This window comes from Astatotilapia calliptera, chromosome 7 (genome assembly GCF_900246225.1).
Source record: "Astatotilapia calliptera chromosome 7, fAstCal1.2, whole genome shotgun sequence".
Classification (NCBI taxonomy): domain Eukaryota; kingdom Metazoa; phylum Chordata; class Actinopteri; order Cichliformes; family Cichlidae; genus Astatotilapia; species Astatotilapia calliptera.
Genome location: NC_039308.1, coordinates 8,232,932 through 8,252,543, shown reverse-complemented (window position 1 = coordinate 8,252,543; position 19,612 = coordinate 8,232,932). Strand labels below are relative to the sequence as shown.

Below are 19,612 nucleotides of genomic sequence, written 5' to 3'. Positions count from 1 at the left end.
TGAGGCCATCATCACCACATCTGGGCCTGTGCTACTTGCTGATGCCATCCACATTACACCTGGGCCTGTGGTGCTGACCAATATCATGCACAATTCACCAGGGCCAGTGGTGTTGGCTAAGGCTATTCACATTACACCTGGGCCTGTGGTGCTGGCCAATACCATCCACATTTCACCAGGGCCAGTGTTGTTGGCTGAGACCATCCACATTACACCAGGGACAGTGCTTCCTGTGATTCCATCATCACCACACCAGGGCGTGTGGTGCTGGCCAATACCATCCACATTTCACCAGGGCCACTGTTGTTGGCTGAGGCCAACAACAGGGACAGTGATTTTGGCTGAGGCCATCATCACCACACCAGGGCGTGTGGTGCTGGATGAGGCCATCCACATTACACCAGGGACAGTGCTACTCGTTGTTGCCATCCACATTACACCAGGGCCTGTGGTGCTGGCCAATACCATCCACATTTCACCAGGGCCACTGTTGTTGACTGAGGCCATACATATTACACCATGGACAGTGCTTCCTGTGAGGCCATCTTCGCCACACCACTGTGTTAGTGGCAGAGGCCATCCACATTACACCCGGGCCTGTGTTGTTGTCCGAAACCATCCACATTTCACCAGGGCTTGTGTTTCTGCCTGATGACATGCACAAAACACAGAGGCCTGTGATACTGGCTGATGCCATCCACATTACATCACTACCAGTGCTTCCTGTGAGGCCATCATCACCACACCAGGACCTGTGGTGCTGGATGAGGCTATCCACATTACACCAGGGCCACTGTTGTTGGCTGAGGCCATCCACATTACACCAGGGCCACTGTTTTTGGCTGAGGCCATACACTTTATACCAGCGACAGTGCTTCCTGTGAGGCCATTTTCACCACACCAGGGCCTGTACTGTTGGATGAGGACATCCACATTATACCAGGGACAGTTCTTCCTGTGAGGCCATCATCACCACATCAGGGCCTGTGCTACTTGCTGATGCCATCCACATTACACCTGGGCCTGTGGTGCTGACCAATATCATGCACAATTCACCAGGGCCAGTGGTGTTGGCTGAGGCCATCCACATTACACCAGGGACAGTGCTTCCTGTGATTCCATCATCACCACACCAGGGCCTGTGGTGCTGGCCAATACCATCCACATTTCACCAGGGCCACTGTTGTTGGCTGAGGCCATCCACATTACACCAGGGCCTGTGCTTCCTGTGAGGCCATCCTCACCACACCAGGGACTGTGCTGTTGGCTGAAACCATCCACATTACATCAGGGCCATTGGTCCTTGCTGATGTCATCCACATTTCACCAGGGCCAGTGGTGTTGGCTAAGGCCATCCACATTACACCAAGGTCTGTGGTGCTGGCCATTACCATCCACATTTCACGTGGGACAGTTTTGTTAGATAAGGCCATCCACATTACAACAGGGCCTGTGCGACTGAATGAGGCCATCCACATTATACCATAGCTATTGCTCCCTCTGAGGCCCACTTCACGACAGCAGCTGCTGTCTGAGGCCACCTATATTTCACGAGGGCTTGTGTTGCTGGCTGATGCGATCCACAATACACAAGGGCCTGTGCTACTGGCTGATGCCATCCCCATTACACCAGGGCCAGTGGTGTTGGCAGAGGACATTCACATTACGCCAGGGCCTGTGGTGTTGGTCAATACCATCCACATTTCACCAGGGCCAGTGTTGTTGCCTGAGGAAATACACATTACACCAGGGACAGTGCTTCCTGTGAGGCCATCTTCACCACAACAGGGCCTGTGCTACTGGCTGAGGCAGACTACATTTCACCAGAGCGCATGTTGCCGGCTGAGGCCATCTACATTTCACCAGGGCCTGGCTGCTGTCTGAGGCCATCCACATTACACCATGGCCTGTGCTTCCTGTGAGGCCATCTTCACAACACTAGGGCCTGTACTGTTGGATGAGGCCATCCTCATTACACCAGGTACATTTCTTCCTGTATGGCAATCATCACCAAACCAGGGCCTGTGGTGCTGGATTAGGCCATTCACATTTCACCAGGGATTGTGTTGCTGGCTGATGCGTTCCACAAAACACAAGGGCCTTTACTACTGGCTGAGGATATTCACATTACACCAGGGCCTGTGGTGCTGGCCAATATAATCCACATTTCACCAGGGCCACTGTTGTTGGCTGAGGCCATACACATTACACAAGGGACAGTGCTTCCTGTGAGGCCATCTTCACCACACCAGGGCCTCTGCTGCTCGTTGATGCCATCCACATTACACCTGGGCCTGTGGTGCTTACCGATATCATACACATTTCACCAGGGTGTGTGGTGCTGACCAATACCATCCATATTTCACCAGCGACAGAGTTGTTAGATGAGGCCATCCACATTACAACAGGGCCTGTGCTACTGGCTGAGGACATTTACATTACACCAGGGCCTGTGGTGCTGGCCAATACCATCCACATTTCACCAGGGCCAGTGTTTTTGGATGAGGCCATTCACGTTATACAAGGGCCTGTGGTGCTAGCCAATACCATCCACATTACAACAGGGCCAATGGTGTTGGCTGAGGACATTAACATTAGACCAGGGACTGTGTTGCTGGCTGAGGCCAACTATATTTCACGAGGGCCTGTGTTGATGGCTGATGCCATCCACAATACACCAGGGCCAAAGATTTCTGTGAGGCCATCTTCACCAGACCAGGGCCTGTGCTGCTTGCCATCCAAATTACCCAAAGGCCTGTGTTGCTGGCCGAAAACAACCGCATTTCACCAGGGCCTGTGGTGTTGCTGGATGAGGCCATCCACATTATACCAAGGCCTGTGCTACTCGTTGATACCATCCACATTTCACCAGGGCTTGTGTTGCTGGCTGATGCGATCCACAGTACACAAGGGCCTGGTCTACTGGTGAGGACATTCACATTACAACATGCCCTGTTGTGCTGGCCTATACCATCCACATTTCACCAGGGCCATTGTGGTTGGCTAAGGCCATACACTTTACATCAGGGACACTGCTTCCTGTGAGGCGATCTTCACCACACCAGGGACTGTACTGTTGGATGATTCCATCCACATTACACCAGGGCCTGTGCTACTCGATGATACCATCCACATTTCAGCAGGGCCACTGTTGTTGGCTGAGGCCATATACTTTACATCAGGGACAGTGCTTCCTGTTAGGCCATCATCAGCACACCAGGGCCTGTGGTGCTGGATGATGCCAACAACATCAACAACAACAACAATCTTTATTGAAGGGAATCATTGCCATGGTAACAACAAATGGTAGTTAAAAAAAATGTAGCATTAACAAAGATGAGGAGATACATTTACTGAATACCAAATAAAGACACCTTCAATGCTAAAGATATCACAGGTGTAATGTAATGTTGCTATGGTTTAGATTTTATTTTCTATCATTCATAGACTATGATGTGTTTGTAGCCACATGGACATCCCACACTGATTTCAGGACCCTGCAAAGAAAACAACATGGCCACCATGTTGGATTTTTGGAGTCACAAATCTGGGCTAACGTTAGCAAGCTGCATTCAGAGAAACTATGGATTTTGGGACTTGTGAGCCATACTTTTCGCTGGCAGCTTTATCTACATTTAAATTAAATCAATGTCTCTCCCAGAGCTCCAGTTCGGTGGCGTCTTATATGGCTCGATCACCTTACACTGGTACCAAGGTCAAAGCTTTCAAAGTACGGACATCTACATGCGTTTTCGATCTGGATGGGTAAATATGGTTGTCATCAGAGAGGTGAAGAACAAGAAATTGTTGTTTGCTGAAATGAATGATCACGTGTAAATCTTATATTTTGTTGACTTGGAATTTTACAGTGAATCAGTCCTACAGTTTAAATGAGCCTCCATTGACAGACTAGGTTACTGTGGAAATGCAGGGATTGGCGTGATTTGACCTGTAAGGCAGGGTCAGGAGGGGTGTGTTCACATGTTGGTGCCATATTCTACGCCCTTCTGGCTGCTGTAAAGAAACACGAAAAGGCAGCAGCTATCCGGCATTTTGGCTAAACTCAAAGACGTTCATAAGATGACTGGAGAGCAAAGGACTGCACTACTGTTTTGACTTTCATGTGTGCATGTCCCAGTAGCTCTGATGTAACGTGAAGACTCTTTTAAAGCAAAGAAACAGATGAATAAAATACTAGCATTTTACTCAGCAAAACTGAAGTGGATGGTTTGTGGATGGTTTGTAGCAGTTAGCAGGCCAGACTATTTGTCATTAAAAAAAAATACTCCAAAAGGCACCATGAGCACAAACACAGTTGAGAGGTTCAGTTCAGCCACAGTGTATTAGTGGAAGCCAAAGAGTTCATCAAAGAGGACATGCACCCAAACTTTAAGCCTCAGCAAAACTGAAGCAGTTTAGTTCTGAGAAAGAGCTCAGTTATCATAGACAGAAACTATCCATGTTTAAAGTTGGACATTTTAACATGGGACACCCATGATTCCCAGCCTCAAGTGGCCACTACTGGAACTGCATCTTTCAGCACCTCAGTGCTGCTTTTCTTTTCCAGCCCCAGATGATGTAGCTTTGTGTACCTATCTACACCCTAATTACAAACATTGGTAAAAAAAAAAAAAAGAAAAGGAAAAAAAAAGTTTTCTTAAGTTTCTAACTTTGGCTTGATTCATGGCTTCCTCTTCATTGGTCCATACATGATGTAAGTATGTATTCTAGTTGTCAACTAGAAAGTGCATTTTCTGAAGAAACTGCAGTGTGAATGCTTGAATCTGAATGTATGCATTGAAATGAATTAATTGCTGAATTTTAAGTTAAAAAGTTTGAATGAGAAAAAAAGAAAAAGAATTTAATCTGAAAACAAAAGTGCTGAAGTGCTAAAAGCTGACGTTTACACAGAAGAAGAAGTTGGAAAAAAGCTGAAAATGTTTTAATTGTAAATTAGAAAAACGTTAGAAATGAGAAAAGAAAATTTAGAGTCAGAAAACCTCTGAATGAATATTAAAAGTTCATATTCTTTGAGTCACTGAATGACTAAAATGTGATCCCTCCACTTGGATCCACACAGTTTAAAAATTTTAAATGTCTGAGCTTTGAAAGACACGGTGCTGGAAAGAGAACAACGATGGCAACGTTTTGAGGGTAAAATCATACCTGTAGAGCAAACACTGAGGACACAGCAGCAGTTGAAAGAGAAGTGTTTAAGATGAATCTTGGCAGAGTGAGAGACAGAGCTAGTTAAGCAGGCAGGTGTGAGCCTGGTTGCTATAGTGACTGCACCCAATGGCTCCATACACACGCACACAGACATGCGCCTCACTTCTGCTGCTTAAAATGAACAGAAAAGTCATGTGAGTGAAGTTGGCCCCCCCACCTTCTTCAAATCCAACAAAAGTGGTATCAAACGTTTGTGCTACGTTTGTGCTGGTTTGTGCTGCAAAAATTTTCATTTCTGCTACTATCATTTTAAAGATATTAATCAAAATTTCTAGAGGTCATCAGAGGTCAACCAGCCCCCCCACATTACCCAAATCCAACAAAAGTGGTATCAAACGTTTGTGCTACGTTTGTGCTGCTAAAATTGTCGTTTGTGCCGCTTTCATTTTAAAGATATTAATGAAAATGTAAAGGTCAAAAGGTCAACCAGCCCCCCCACATTAATGGAATCGAACAAAATTGATGTCAAATGTTTGTGCTACGTTTGTGCTGGTTTGTGCTGCTAAAATTGTCATTTGTGCCGCTTTCATTTTAAAGATATTGATAAAAATTTCTAGAGGTCATCAGAGGTCAACCAGCCCCCCCACAGTAATGGAATCAAACAAAACTGGTGTCAAACGTTTGTGCTACGTTTGTGCTGGTTTGTGCTGCTAAAATTGTCGTTTGTGCCGCTTTCATTTTAAAGATATTACCAAAAGTTTCTAAAGCTCAACCAGCCACTTTCTTTACCGTAAAGAAATTGAGAGATATTAACCAGCATTGGATATTTTTTTCTTATGATCACACTCTTAAACCTAGTAATCAAACTGCAATAACTTATTTAAAAACTAGGTTAAATATAGCATTTAAAATAATTAATGCATTCGGTTAGAGAAAAAAACTTTATTTGCTGGTAACAAAATACAAAACTACGAGAACAATGTAGTATATATGTTTCCTGTTAGAAAAGGTAAATACATTGAACTGTCTGAGCCTCACAAGTCTAATACAATAACTGAAAAATAACAGCTATTTCCATCATCTAACTCACAAACTAGAAAAGGACTTTCTTTCATGAGATCTTGCCATCATTTCTTTGTGTAGAGCACAGCGTGCGGACATACGCTGGTGTTTTCAGATGCTATGGTTACATCCTTTCTTAGGTCATCATACATCTCCCAGATGTACGGGGTCCTGTTACAGAATGTCATATAATGCCCGAGTGTTTCTGGTGTTGGGCCCTCCTGAAATGTAATGACTGCTTTCAGTGTGAATTTCTCTCCTTGAAGTAGCAGAGTGGATGGGAATTCAGTAAGCAAAAACCTTTTTGGACTGTGAAAACTGTGCTCCAGAGTTTCTGTAGAGCATTTTCCAAGGTCTGTGTCAATCTGTTAGGGAAAATATTCTAAAACACTTCTTCAGTAAAGACTCAGAGAAGAGAAACACACAGAGTTCTTGCTAGCAAGGGCAGCTCCCTACTGAGAGACTCAGGTGAGGAACTGCCCTGGTCTTTATTTTATACTCCATTGAACGTATGTGTGCGTGTGTGTGTGTGTGTGTGTGTGTGTGTGTGTGTGTGTGTGTGTGTGTGTGTGTGTGTGTATGTGTGTGTGAGTGCGTCTATGTGGTATGGATTGACATTTGACCTGCGCTGTACCTGGGCTCCGGGGACATTTCGACTTTTTGCTGTGTATTCATGTGTCCCCCTAAAACATGACTTGTAAATGTGCCCTTTAACAAGTGTATGTCGACGGCAATACGAAGACGGATTAAAAACACAAAGGTAAGCCTTTTTTAATGTAAAATGCACCATGACTTTAATACTATATGAAATTATAGGTGCACAGGCCTATATTAAACTGGTTTAATTTATGCTTTATGGACTGTTAGTGAGTCTTTGAAGAAGTAAAACGGCCCCAGCGTTTGTCATTGAGTAAATAAAATAGGGCTGACGACTAACCGCGTCAACGCGATAAAGCGGGCTAACCCGTGTTAGGATTTACTCGGTGTTAAAGCATTATTGTGGCTTAAACGTGTTAATGCCGACATCGCGACTAACGCGATTAACAATTAAACCAGCGCAGTCTGAGTCAAAATCCCTGATGTCGCTGTTAGCTAATTTCGGGCAGTTTGTCCAATGTCTGTCCATTCTGCTGACAGCCCTAAAATAAAAGCAAGGGTATAAGTGTATTTAGTCGTGTATTTATTTATATGCCTGAAGAAAAAACTTCTTACAGTTTTGATGCCTAAGCTTTCTCAGTACTTGTATCACTCTCTGCAGTCGCCATTACAGAAATGTCACATGTCGCCATTTTGAGTACTAGGCCTTTAACATTTTAAAAGAAGGCATAAATTAGGACTATGAATAAGTCAGCTGTGTTTATGCTGTAAACTACACTACTGCTAGTTTTGCTACTACTGATGATGATGACAATGATGACGTTAATCGTAATACTTTATATGCTTTGGTAATACAGCCAATCAAAACGTACAGGAGAACATGCGAAGGAGACGCATTCCTCCACGGGAGGATGCAGTCTGTCATGTTTCTGCTGGAAGGGACAAACTGGGACTTGATATCCACTACATAAATGCCTTCAAAGGTAAGTTGGTCTTTAGTTTGGATTAGATTTGGAGTTTGTCACTTTGTCTTTTGTCACTCACTTGGTATGCCTCTGCAATTCAGGTCGGGGCATTTTCACGACTGTTCCATTCCAAAAAGGAGACTTCCTTTTGGAATACAGAGGTAAACTCATAACAAAAGAAGAATGTGAGCGGAGACACAGAGTTTATCATGACAGCCTGAAGGTGTTCATGTTTGAATTCAAGTTTGATGGAAAACTCTGGTGGTGCATATTATATCAGTGTAGTTTGATTAAGATTAAATGACACATTGCTTTTGATTTATGAAAAAAAAAGCTTCCTAACTAACTAGTTAAGCTAATACTTTTTTGCCTAACCCCACAGTGTGGATGCATCTCAAGAAGATGGGTCATTAGGCAGACTTGTCAACGACAACCACATCAGTCCAAGTGCTAAGATGAAAATATTAAATATCAATGGAAAGCCCCATCTATGCTTATTTGCAAGCAGAGACATAAGTCCAGGCGAAGAAATAGACTATAATTATGGTGACTCGGATTGGCTCTGGAGATGCAAGGTATTTCTACAATTGTACTTTTTGGAACTGATAAATTGCATACCGTAAGCCATTTTTACATTTGTACCTACTCAAATTGGCTTAACGTGACTTAGGGCATCTAGTTTTTCACTGAAATTGAGTATCACCTACTGTGCCTGGGGTCACTATAGCAATGCAGCCGAGCATCCAGTGATATAAATGCCACAGCAAGCATGGACGTCAAGGTGACAAAATGCCTGCTGCTCAGTCTATACTTTAGTGTTCAATTCAGGGATCACGCTGTTAAATTTGGTCGCTATTTCAAACATTTCAGAGTTTCAAAAATGATGGCTTGGATTTTCACGAAGGAGGCGCACTCATAACTTATCGAGTGACACCATTGACCAGCCACCTGGTGGCATTCAGTCTATGTCAAATTTTCTGATCACTTTGGATCACTTGGAACCTTGGTGCAGTAGTTACTGAAAAACTACATGGTACTATAACCTACTGGAAAAACAGGGGTAGGTACTAATGGAAAACAGGCAATTGTGATGGCTGCCACATCAAAGCCCTCTAAAAGCACTAAAAAAATATCAGCAGGTATGCAGAAATAAAAAAATGGCTTTCGGTTTCTAAATTTTAACAGTGATTGATGTTTAATGTGATTCTACACAGCAAAATCTCCAGTGTTAAATTAACACTGGAGAGTGTCTATAAGGGTCCACTGAGTGGACCCTTATAGACAGTGTTAAATACAACACTGTTGAGTGTTAAATTAACACTTTTGACAGTGTTATATGTTTAAAAGTAACCTAGTCAGTTTTGAAGATTAACAATGGCTAACACTGAGCAGTGCTGATTTTCTAACACTGGAAAATAACTTAAAATGTTAGAAATATTCCAGTGTTAGAAAATCAGCACTGCTCAGTGTTAGCCACTGTTAATCTTCAAAACTGACTAGGTTACTTTTAAACATATAACACTGTCAAAAGTGTTAATTCAACACTCAACAGTGTTGTGTGGACCCATATAGACACTCTCTAGTGTTAATTTAACACTGGAGATTTTGCTGTGTAGCCTCTTTAGTTAGATTCATTTTAAATTTTGGCCCTCGAAGATAAATGGGCCCTAGTGACAGTTCGTTGCTGCTACAGGTGATTGTTTTACTCCTTTAGCAATGGCTTAAAAAATAAAGAAATCACACTGACTATTTGTCTCTTAATCATAGGGACTTAAATTCTCTATACATGACAGTGAATATTTTAAAGACATTAGCTTGAAACTTATCTTTCTCATACAGTTTATTTAATGTTTCAAAAGCCTCTTCAAAAATGCACTGTATATTCATTTTCTATCTGTTACACACGAAGATTGAGACCAGCCAGATTCAGAAGACTGTGAGCTGCCTAAAGCCGCAACCAAACAGCTTTCCAAACAATGATCTGGACCTGAAACATCCAGAGCCTGAAAGGGTAAATATAATCCAGTGTACCACTTAATGAACTAATAATTTAATCTATCATCATTCTTTATGGATGCTGTGTGTGTGTGTTTGGCAGTCACCTGGGTGTGATGTGATTTACATGGACCGTGGCTTGTAGGTCCTTTTCATTGTTTCAAAGTGCAAGTCTGGATAACATCTGAGTGTGTGTGTGTGTGTGTTAACCACCCAAATGTGACTTAGGAGGACCACACTGTTATTGGGAGACTCCGTCAAAGTTTGCTTCATGGTGACATCACTCTGGTTTTAGGAGGGGTCTTCTTGTATTTTTTGACAGTTTGACCTACAGCATGCAGAACTGACTACATGTGCTTTGTTTCTATGTTGAAATGGTTTGAAACTCAGGCTTGAACATTAAGATAGATAGTACTATACAACTTCTTAACTTGTTTTAGGCACTTTTTACTGCTGTAGTGCATGGGTTCTCTCTGGCTGTGTACTCTGGCTTCTTCCCACAGTCCAAAGATGTAGCTTATGGGGTTAGGTTAACTGGTGATTCAAAACTGCCCTTTGGTGTGAATGCAAATGCTTGTCCTTCCATGTTAGACTGGTGATCTGTCCAAGTTGTACTGCCCTATGGTAGCTGGTATAGGCCCCAAACCTGCTTGCTACCCCACAATCCTGATAAGGATAAGTGGAAGAGGATGGATGATTGCAAAGGAATCAGTTGTTAATTATTGTAGCCAGTATTTTTTTCAGAAGAAAACATTTCTTGAGTGGAAAGCCCCCCCCCCCCCAACACACACACACACACACACACACACACACACACATGCAAATTAAAAACAGGAGCACAGGCCTGCCCAGTTGCAAGAAGAGCACTTGGTCTAATCTTTGTGCCATCTTTTCTTTGTTGCAGGATCTTGATGAAGAAATGCCTCAGCAAGGCTCAGAAGCCATGCATTCTTCTTCAGTGCAAGATTTTGAAGAGGTAACATTGACCTAGGACAGATTTTAATGAATGTTTCTCATGCACGATGTGTACCTTACGCTATTTGCCGATAGTGAAATGGTTTATTCATCCTCTTGAGTGATGCATTTTTAGTAACTGTCAGATTACTGTTCTTTTGTCTTCATTTTCTATCTGTTACACACGAAGATTGAGACCAGCCAGATTCAGAAGACTGTGAGCTGCCTAAAGCCGCAACCAAACAGCTTTCCAAACAATGATCTGGACCTGAAACATCCAGAGCCTGAAAGGGTAAATATAATCCAGTGTACCACTTAATGAACTAATAATTTAATCTATCATCATTCTTTATGGATGCTGTGTGTGTGTGTTTGGCAGTCACCTGGGTGTGATGTGATTTACATGGACCGTGGCTTGTAGGTCCTTTTCATTGTTTCAAAGTGCAAGTCTGGATAACATCTGAGTGTGTGTGTGTGTGTGTTAACCACCCAAATGTGACTTAGGAGGACCACACTGTTATTGGGAGACTCCGTCAAAGTTTGCTTCATGGTGACATCACTCTGGTTTTAGGAGGGGTCTTCTTGTATTTTTTGACAGTTTGACCTACAGCATGCAGAACTGACTACATGTGCTTTGTTTCTATGTTGAAATGGTTTGAAACTCAGGCTTGAACATTAAGATAGATAGTCAATAAGGCCCCTTTGTTTCAGTGTTTTTCTCTTTGACCCAAGAATTGATGTGTGAGAATCACAGGCTGGTACAAGGTTGAAATACCACAGAGATCACTCCCTCAGCTACATTAGTTTCTTAATCTTTTAGACGCCTGTTGAAGGCCAAATGGTTTGTTTCAGATTTCACTAATGAAAGAACTCTTCGTTTTGTGCCTTGAAAATATGTCGCTGAGATAATCACAATTGTAGCTGAACTGATAAACTACACAAAGGATGCTTCTTCACCCAAGGGCAGGAAGACGCTGCCTTATCTTGGTCTGTACTGGTTTAAACTGATAAATCTGCTGTCTCATGAATTTTTACCCTCTATATAAACTGTTGTACTTGTGAATAAAGTTGAGTCACTTTGGGAAGACAATCTAAAGCAGTCTCTGTTTTCTTGTTCTCCCAAGCTGCTCCCGAGCTCGTACTAACACGCTGAATGGCATGCTTGAATATTACTTGAGAATATATTTGACTATACAACTTCTTGACTTGTTTTAGGCACTTTTTACTGCTGTAGTGCATGGGTTCTCTCTGGCTGTGTACTCTGGCTTCTTCCCACAGTCCAAAGATGTAGCTTATGGGGTTAGGTTAACTGGTGATTCAAAACTGCCCTTTGGTGTGAATGCAAATGCTTGTCCTTCCATGTTAGACTGGTGATCTGTCCAGGTTGTACTGCCCTATGGTAGCTGATATAGGCCCCAAACCTGCTTGCTACCCCACAATCCTGATAAGGATAAGTGGAAGAGGATGGATGATTGCAAAGGAATCAGTTGTTAATTATTGTAGCCAGTATTTTTTTCGGAAGAAAAAATACCCCCCCCCCCCCCCCAACACACACACACATCATTCTTTATGGATGCTGTGTGTGTGTGTGTTTGGCAGTCACCTGGGTGTGATGTGATTTACATGGACGAAGTTTATTAGTTGATATCTGCAACTGAATTGAAAACACCTCACCTTTCCAACTGTCCAAAACAAATAAATGTTGCAATATTTTGCTAACAGTGTCACAATCATCGTCTGGTGTGCACAACAATATCATCTTTGGACAAGTGCATTCAGTGTGTGGGACCGGTTTCCTCCCTCAAGTGGCTTGGCTATAAGTGCAAAGGTGAGACATTTAGTGAATAGGTACAGTGTATAGTAAAAAGCATTAATAGAGTTCAACAAGTTAAGACTAGCTGAAATGAACACTGCTCCCTTTTTAATTAATGGGTGGTCACGTCTAATTAAAGAAATGTAGTATTACCTCATTGGTGCAGGACCTTGTAAAAATGGTATACTTGGGATTGTCCTCAATTCCCCATTCCATAACATAAACTGCTCAAAATAATAAAGGGAACACTTAAACAATGCGATGTTACTCCAAGTCAGAACACACTTCTGTGAAATCAAACTGTTCACTTAGGAAGTAACACTGACAACCAGTTTCACATGCTGTTTTGCAAATAGAGTAGACAACAAGTGGAAATTATAGTCAATTCACCATAATAAAGGACTGGTTCTGCAGGTGGTGACCACAGACCACTTCTCAGCACCTATGCTTTCTGGCTGATGTTATGGTCACTTTTGAATGCTGGCGGTGATTTCATTTTAGTGGTAGCATGAGACGGTCTACAACCCACACAAGTGGCTCAGGTAGTGCAGCTCATCTAGCGTAGCACATCAATGTGAGCTGTGGCAAGAAGGTTTGCTGTGTCTGTTAGTGTAGTGTCCAGAGCATGGAGGTGCTACCTGGATGTGGAGTAGGCCATAGGAGGGTAACAACCCAGCAGCAGGACCGCTACCTCCACCTTTGTGCAAGGAGGAACAAGAGGAGCCCTGCAAAATGACCTCAAACAGGCCACAAATGTGCATCTGTCTGCTCAAATGGTCAGAAACTGACTTCATGAGGGTGGCTTGAGGGTCCAGCGTCCACAGGTGGGGATTGAGCTTGCAGCCCAACACCATGCAGGATGCTTGGCATTTGCCAGAAAACACAAAGTTTGGCAACTTCGGCACGGGCACCCTATGCTCCTCACAGCTGAAAGGAGGTTCAAACTGAGCACGTGACAGTCTGGAGATGCCGTGGGGAACGTTCTGCTGCCTGCAACATCCTCCAGCATGATCATATTGGCAGTGGGTCAGTAATGGTGAGGGGTGGCATTTCTGTACCTGCCAGAGAGCCTGACTGTCATTGGGTAACAAGATGAGGTCCTCGGACCCTTTGTGAGACCACATGCTGGTGCGTTTGACCCTGGGGTCCACCTAATGCGAGACGACACTGGACCTCATGTGGCTGGAGTATGTCAGCAGTTCCTCCATGACAAAGGCATTGATGCTATGGACTGGCCCGCCTGTTCCCCAGACCTAAATCATGTCTCACTCCATCCACCACAAACTGTCCAGGGGTTGGCAGATGCTTTAGTCCAGGTCTTGGAGGAGATCCTTCAGGAGACCATCCGCCACCTCATCCCGTGCATGCCCAGGCATTGTAGGGAAGTCATACAGGCATCTGGAGGCCACACACATTCAACTACACACTTTCATGCCATTCAACTACCTAAAGAACAAAGTATTTAATAAGAATAATTCCTTCATTCACATCTGGGATGTCCTTTTTTTTGGGGGGGGGGGGGGGGGGGGGGATTAGCAGTGTATGTGTAGTCATTAAAATATCCTTAAGTGTGAACAGTTTGGTTTTTGTTTTTTTTTTTCAGCATTTGACATTACTGCAATGCTTTGACAAAAAACTACTTCACTTAAATAGAACTGCAAAGCTAAATTAAGTCTATCAAAATGTGTTTCAGTTTGTTTAGGGGTCTGGCACAAATCTTGCCTTACAAAATTGGCAAATCAGAATTGCCACCAGTCAACACAGGTGTGTATCCCATTCATATTTGGCTTGACTTTGTTTTTCAGTTTATTTTTTACCTGTCTAAAGTATTGATCAATTAAAATAACTTTTGTTCTTACATTCCAGAAAGAAGAAATTTCTGAATATTCAGGGGAGGATGGATTGCCACATTCAGTTCTGGATCAAATATCAAGCGATGATGATGGCAACCACAGCATATCAGAAGAAGAATATGTGCCAGATTCAGAGTCATATGATGAAGATTCAGATGAAGACATCTCATTATTGCCAAGCACATCAAAAGGTCTGCTATGCCAAAATGACATCTCCAAAGCGCATGAACAATCAGATTCAATGAATTTAATCCACAACTTGACAAAGGACAAGCCACAAGATAAAAATGAGCTTTGCGAAACTGAATCAGAAAAAATGACTTTAAGTAAAAGAAATTACTGCTATTTTTGTGGCAAACCACAAGCTAAAATTTCCCGCCACCTGAAAACGCACAAAACGGCTCCTGATGTTGTGCATGCATTTTCCCTGCCTAGAGACTCAAACGAGCGTAAAAGTCTGTTAGAGAAATTGAGAAATAAGGGAAATTTTAAGCATAATGCTGCAGTTTTGCATGGTGGAGTGGGACCACTGAAAGTGAAGAGAAGACCCAAGATTAAAGCAGTAGAGGGAAAGTTCGCTCATTGCTTTTATTGTCAAGGGATGTATGTTCGCAAGGATCTTTGGAGACATGTCCGCAGATGTCCGAACAAACCAAAAGATGACACGGATAAAGAACCTGGAAGAACCAAAGTACTCGGCCTGGCTTTAACTCTGGAGTCTCAGTGTTATCCGCAGGTGTCAAGTGGAGTCTGGAAGGTTCTTGCTGTTATGAAACAAGATGAGATTGCCTCAGCTGTGCGAAATGACTTTACTGTTATTCAGTTTGCCCAGTCCCTCTACAATAAACATGGACAAGACCCTACAAAGTATGATTATATACGACAGAAGCTTCGTGAAGCGGGACGTTTGTTGTTGTGTCTGCGCACAGAATTCTCAGTGCATAACATGGAAGAAGCTATTAAGCCTGCTAATTTCCAGAGAGTTGTGCAAGCAGTAAAGAAAGTTTCAGGTTTTGATGAAGAGACACTGTCATACAAAACTCCAAGCCTTGCGCTGAAACTGGGACATACACTGCATAAAATGTCTGACATTATCCATTGTCGTGCCCTCATGACAGAGGATGAAGCCCTAATCAAGTCCACTGATGCGTTCAAGAAGTTGTATGTCTCCAAATGGTCCGAGATGGTGTCTCACCGTGCCTTGAACACATTGAGTGAGGCAAAGTTTAACAAGCCATCAACATTGCCCTTTACAGAAGATGTTCGGATTCTCCATCACTACCTTCAAAAATCTGCAGAAAGTGCCTTTTGCAGCTTGGAGAACGAAGCCACAGCTCAGAATTATGCCCAACTTGCACAAGTTACACTCTCACAAATCATTGTGTTCAACCGAAGACGTTCTGGAGAGGTTTCAAAGATGCGCCTCAAAAGTTTTCTTGAAAGAGACAAAACAGCACTCCACACAGATGTTGCCATGGGGCTCTCAGAAATGGAACAGAGACTCTGTAACTATTTCTGTAGAATAGAAATAATGGGAAAAAGGGACAGAAATGTTCCAGTTCTGCTAACACCAAGCATGCTGGATGCTCTGTCACTACTGGTTAGTAGGAGGCCTGACTGTGGTATTTGTGCCACTAATATCTACCTCTTTGCAAGACCCCGATCAATGAGTCATTACAGAGGAATGGACTCCTTGCGTGTTCATGCACACCAGTGTGGAGCAAAGCAGCCTGAGTATCTAAGATCGACACAGCTCAGAAAACATGTTGCCACACTCTCACAAGTCCTTAATTTGAAAAACAACGAACTTGATCAGGTTGCAGATTTCCTGGGTCATGATATCCGCGTTCACCGCGAATTCTACAGATTACCAGTTCCCACAACACAGCTGGCCAAGATTTCCAAACTGCTTTTAACACTGGAAAAAGGACATCTTTCCCAGATCCAGGGGAAATCACTGGATGAGATCAAAATAGAAGGTTTGTATTGAAAGGAGCAAATATTAGGGCAGTAGTTGAATATTATGCTTTATCAACAGAATTAAAACCTAAAAGCACAGACCATTCTGTTAAATGTCCATGATTTAAGGTTCTTGAAGTCTATTGTTTCATCACTTTGCAACATTTGGCAAACTGCAGAGTGGTGGCCTTAAATAGTAAAACTATGTACTATAATTTCCAGTATTTGTTCTGTATTTTGTCATATCTCGTTGTTAATGTGAGGTTTTTGGGGGGGTTGTGTTTGTTTGTTTTTTTGTTTTGTTTTTTCCCCCCCCACAATTTCTCAGATGAAATTGCATTAAGTGATGCTGAAACAAAGGACAGTGAGAGTGAATCAGATGATGATGACACAGCACTCACAATGTCGGCGTGTGGCACCAGTGAGCCTGTACATGCAGTAGCTGATTCCACAAACACAGCGCAGCTCCAAGACACTGTAGATTGTGGTAAGTTACCACTAGCTTGGTTTCTGTGGATAAAATGTTTGTTACAAATATTAAAACTTAATCAAATTGTGTAATCAGCAGATGAAGGACCACTCACAATGCCTGCAGCAAGTGAGACTGCTGCTCCCTCTGAAGGTAAGGGGTGCAGTTGGTTCTCTAAGCTTATTATTGTTTCATCACTTTGCAACATATGGCAAACTGCAGAGTGGTGGCAAAAAGTCACTTGGATGAGTGACAAAATGTTTCTCCAACTGAAAACGCTACGTCCAGATTAACAGAATCAACGTTTTGGGATTTACTTACCTGGATGATTGAGCATGCATCAAGAGACTTTTATTCAACTTTTTATTCAGTCTTTTATTCACAGCGGAACACTAAATGTTGTCTCATTTTAGAAATTTGATAAATTTTCAAAGAGAATTTTAGCTCGTTTTGATATTGATGGTAGCAACACATTTCAGAAGTTAGTACAGGGTAGCATCCATTCTTTTAACAAGCAAATGTTTTTTGTTTGGTTTTTTGTTTGTTTTAACTACTACTACTTTATATATCTTCCAGAGAAAAATGCTGCTCAATCCCACAATTCCCGAAGAGCTCCCAAAAACATGTGGTCCAAGGCTGAGGTTGCTGCAGTGATGAGGCATTTTAAAGACCACATAAACGAAGGGAAACTAGCCACCAAAAATGAATGCAGTCATTGCAAATTGGTAGAAGATCCGGTGTTGGCAGGAAGAACAGTTCAAAACATAAGAGATTTTGTAAGAAACAGAGGATTAACTGCAAAAAGGCAGAAAAAAATGAATTAAAATAACTGTTTAGCCAGATGTGGTTTTACATCTTGGTCAGATTGCCAATTGTTGTTAACACTGATGTTCTGTTTAAAGAAAAAAAAAGTTCTTGTTAAATACAGAAGCAGTTTGTATTTCATAATTTTTACATTTAATTTATTTAGGGTTTTTTTTGACGGGTTATATTTAAAATAAAAAATTATAAATGCATATTTTCTCCCCTTAATATTTACCTTTAAACTATTAAAATTCATTTTAAATGTTTTTAATTTTTCTGTTTTCTATATTTTTATATTTCTGTGGGAAGCGTGGGCATTTTTGTCCATAGATTTCTTTTTTTATTTATGGTTAAAATTAATGTTCAGATCCAAGAACACTAATAAAATGATGTTCCAGTAATCCTGTGTCCTGTCAGATGTGTATTCATGGTAATGATGAGCTATTTAAATATTACATCATTGTCCCTTTAAAGACCCAATATTGTTTTTTTTTGGACCTCATAAAACACATTGTTGTCAAGTGGACAATGTCTCCAGAAAACACAATAGAGTCTGGTTGGTGTGTATCAGTGTATCTAGACTTCTATAGGGAGTGTATGAGGTCTGAAGTGACCCAAATTTTTTTCAGATTTTTTCGAACACTTTAACCTCGCTCCCTTGGCTCTAAGTCCATTGAAAAGGGTAGTCCACTTAAACCACCACCGGGCGGATTGACGTAGGATAGTCCCTCCATACCACATAGACCCGTATGTGTGTGTGTGTGTGTGTGTGTGTGTGTGTGTGTGTGTGTGTGTGTGTGTGTGTGTGTGTGTGTCCTGCTGATCAAAGGGTCATAAAAGGCAGATCCTTGGTCAGGAAGAGGGTAGACCTCCCTCACCCTAGATAACATTGGTGAGGAAGTCAAGCAGTTAAAGCACTTAGACTAAAACAGATGTAACTACGTTAATCCTACCATAAAACAATAAGAGAAGGTATGACCTCTCTCGTGCTCCCAGGATGTGGGTGTGCATTCTAGTGTGGAATACACACCAAGCCTTTGCAGCCTGTTAAAGATCACACACAATTAATTATATGCCTCTAAGTATACATGGTTGAATATTTCCTAATACAAATAACTACATGCAGTATTCTACCATATGCAAACTTATATCACTAAAAGATTATACTGACTACTAAATACAATTTTCCATTAACACAATCCATACAAGCTCTCTCAGGGTGAAACTGTGACAAACAGTCCCTGTGCAAAGTTGCTTTCCTGATGAATCTGTTTTAAATGCTGTTGGAGATGCATCAGGACTTTCGATTGGTCTTAGGCATGGCGATGGTGGAAGGTTGAGCCCTTGTTCAACAGCAGACTGAAGGTGAGCTATGCCAGAAGCTGAGAGGACTGACAGATCAATGGAAACAAAAGGTATTTGCCTTGTGTTTGGTGTGTAAAGTTTGCAGTACTGGGAGGAACACTGTCTTGTGAAGTGAACACTTGGATTTTCCGTCATTGTTTTTTGAATTACTGTGGACACATGGCACTGTGCATCAACACGATGAACACCAGTCTTCAACTGAACAGGGCAGAATATTGAGCTCAGCACCTCTGCCCTCAATGAATAGGCATGTTGAGTGACACCCTTTGAAGCAAGGGATTTCACAAGCTGGAATACTTTGTTCTCCTCTGAACTATTCAACATGTTTTGAGCAGTACGACTGTCACAGTAAACGCAGCACAGACTTTGACAGAAGGCATCAAAGGCACAGGTGTTCATGACACAGTATTGTCCTTTGCCAAGTTTTACTGCACTGTAAACCCCAACAGTCTACCTGACTTATAAAGTTTGTGGATATAACAATTGAAATTCCTCAAAGTTGAAACAACTTAAAACTTTTGTTCTGTTAACGATTCAAACAGTTATAATTGTACATGGCTTAGAAGTTAAGAGTAAATACTGCTTTCTTAATTATGATTTTTGAGTA

At 42.1% G+C, this 19,612-nt stretch overlaps 2 protein-coding genes across 4 annotated transcripts; both read left to right on the top strand.

The window, feature by feature from the left end:
- The first annotated feature begins 7,643 nt into the window (after window positions 1-7,643).
- On the top strand, window positions 7,644-8,712 carry LOC113027258 (histone-lysine N-methyltransferase set-1-like). Its single transcript, XM_026176879.1, has 4 exons — window positions 7,644-7,811; window positions 7,895-8,057; window positions 8,176-8,368; window positions 8,521-8,712. The coding sequence occupies exons 1-4, from the start codon at window positions 7,709-7,711 to the stop codon at window positions 8,710-8,712; spliced, it is 651 nt and encodes a 216-aa protein (XP_026032664.1). The 5' UTR covers window positions 7,644-7,708.
- Window positions 8,713-9,610: 898 nt separating this feature from the next.
- Window positions 9,611-17,675, top strand: LOC113025270 (uncharacterized). 3 transcript variants are annotated; one of them, XM_026172834.1, is made up of 5 exons: window positions 9,611-9,804; window positions 12,465-12,570; window positions 16,696-16,854; window positions 16,933-16,989; window positions 17,413-17,675. In XM_026172834.1, the coding sequence occupies exons 1-5, from the start codon at window positions 9,664-9,666 to the stop codon at window positions 17,658-17,660; spliced, it is 711 nt and encodes a 236-aa protein (XP_026028619.1). In that variant the 5' UTR covers window positions 9,611-9,663; the 3' UTR covers window positions 17,661-17,675. The 3 variants fall into 3 exon arrangements, with proteins under 3 accessions (XP_026028619.1, XP_026028618.1, XP_026028617.1); XM_026172833.1 differs by lacking the exons at window positions 9,611-9,804; window positions 12,465-12,570 and adding an exon at window positions 14,665-16,387 and having other exon boundaries at window positions 16,936-16,989; XM_026172832.1 differs by lacking the exons at window positions 9,611-9,804; window positions 12,465-12,570 and adding an exon at window positions 14,666-16,387.
- Window positions 17,676-19,612: the final 1,937 nt, after the last annotated feature.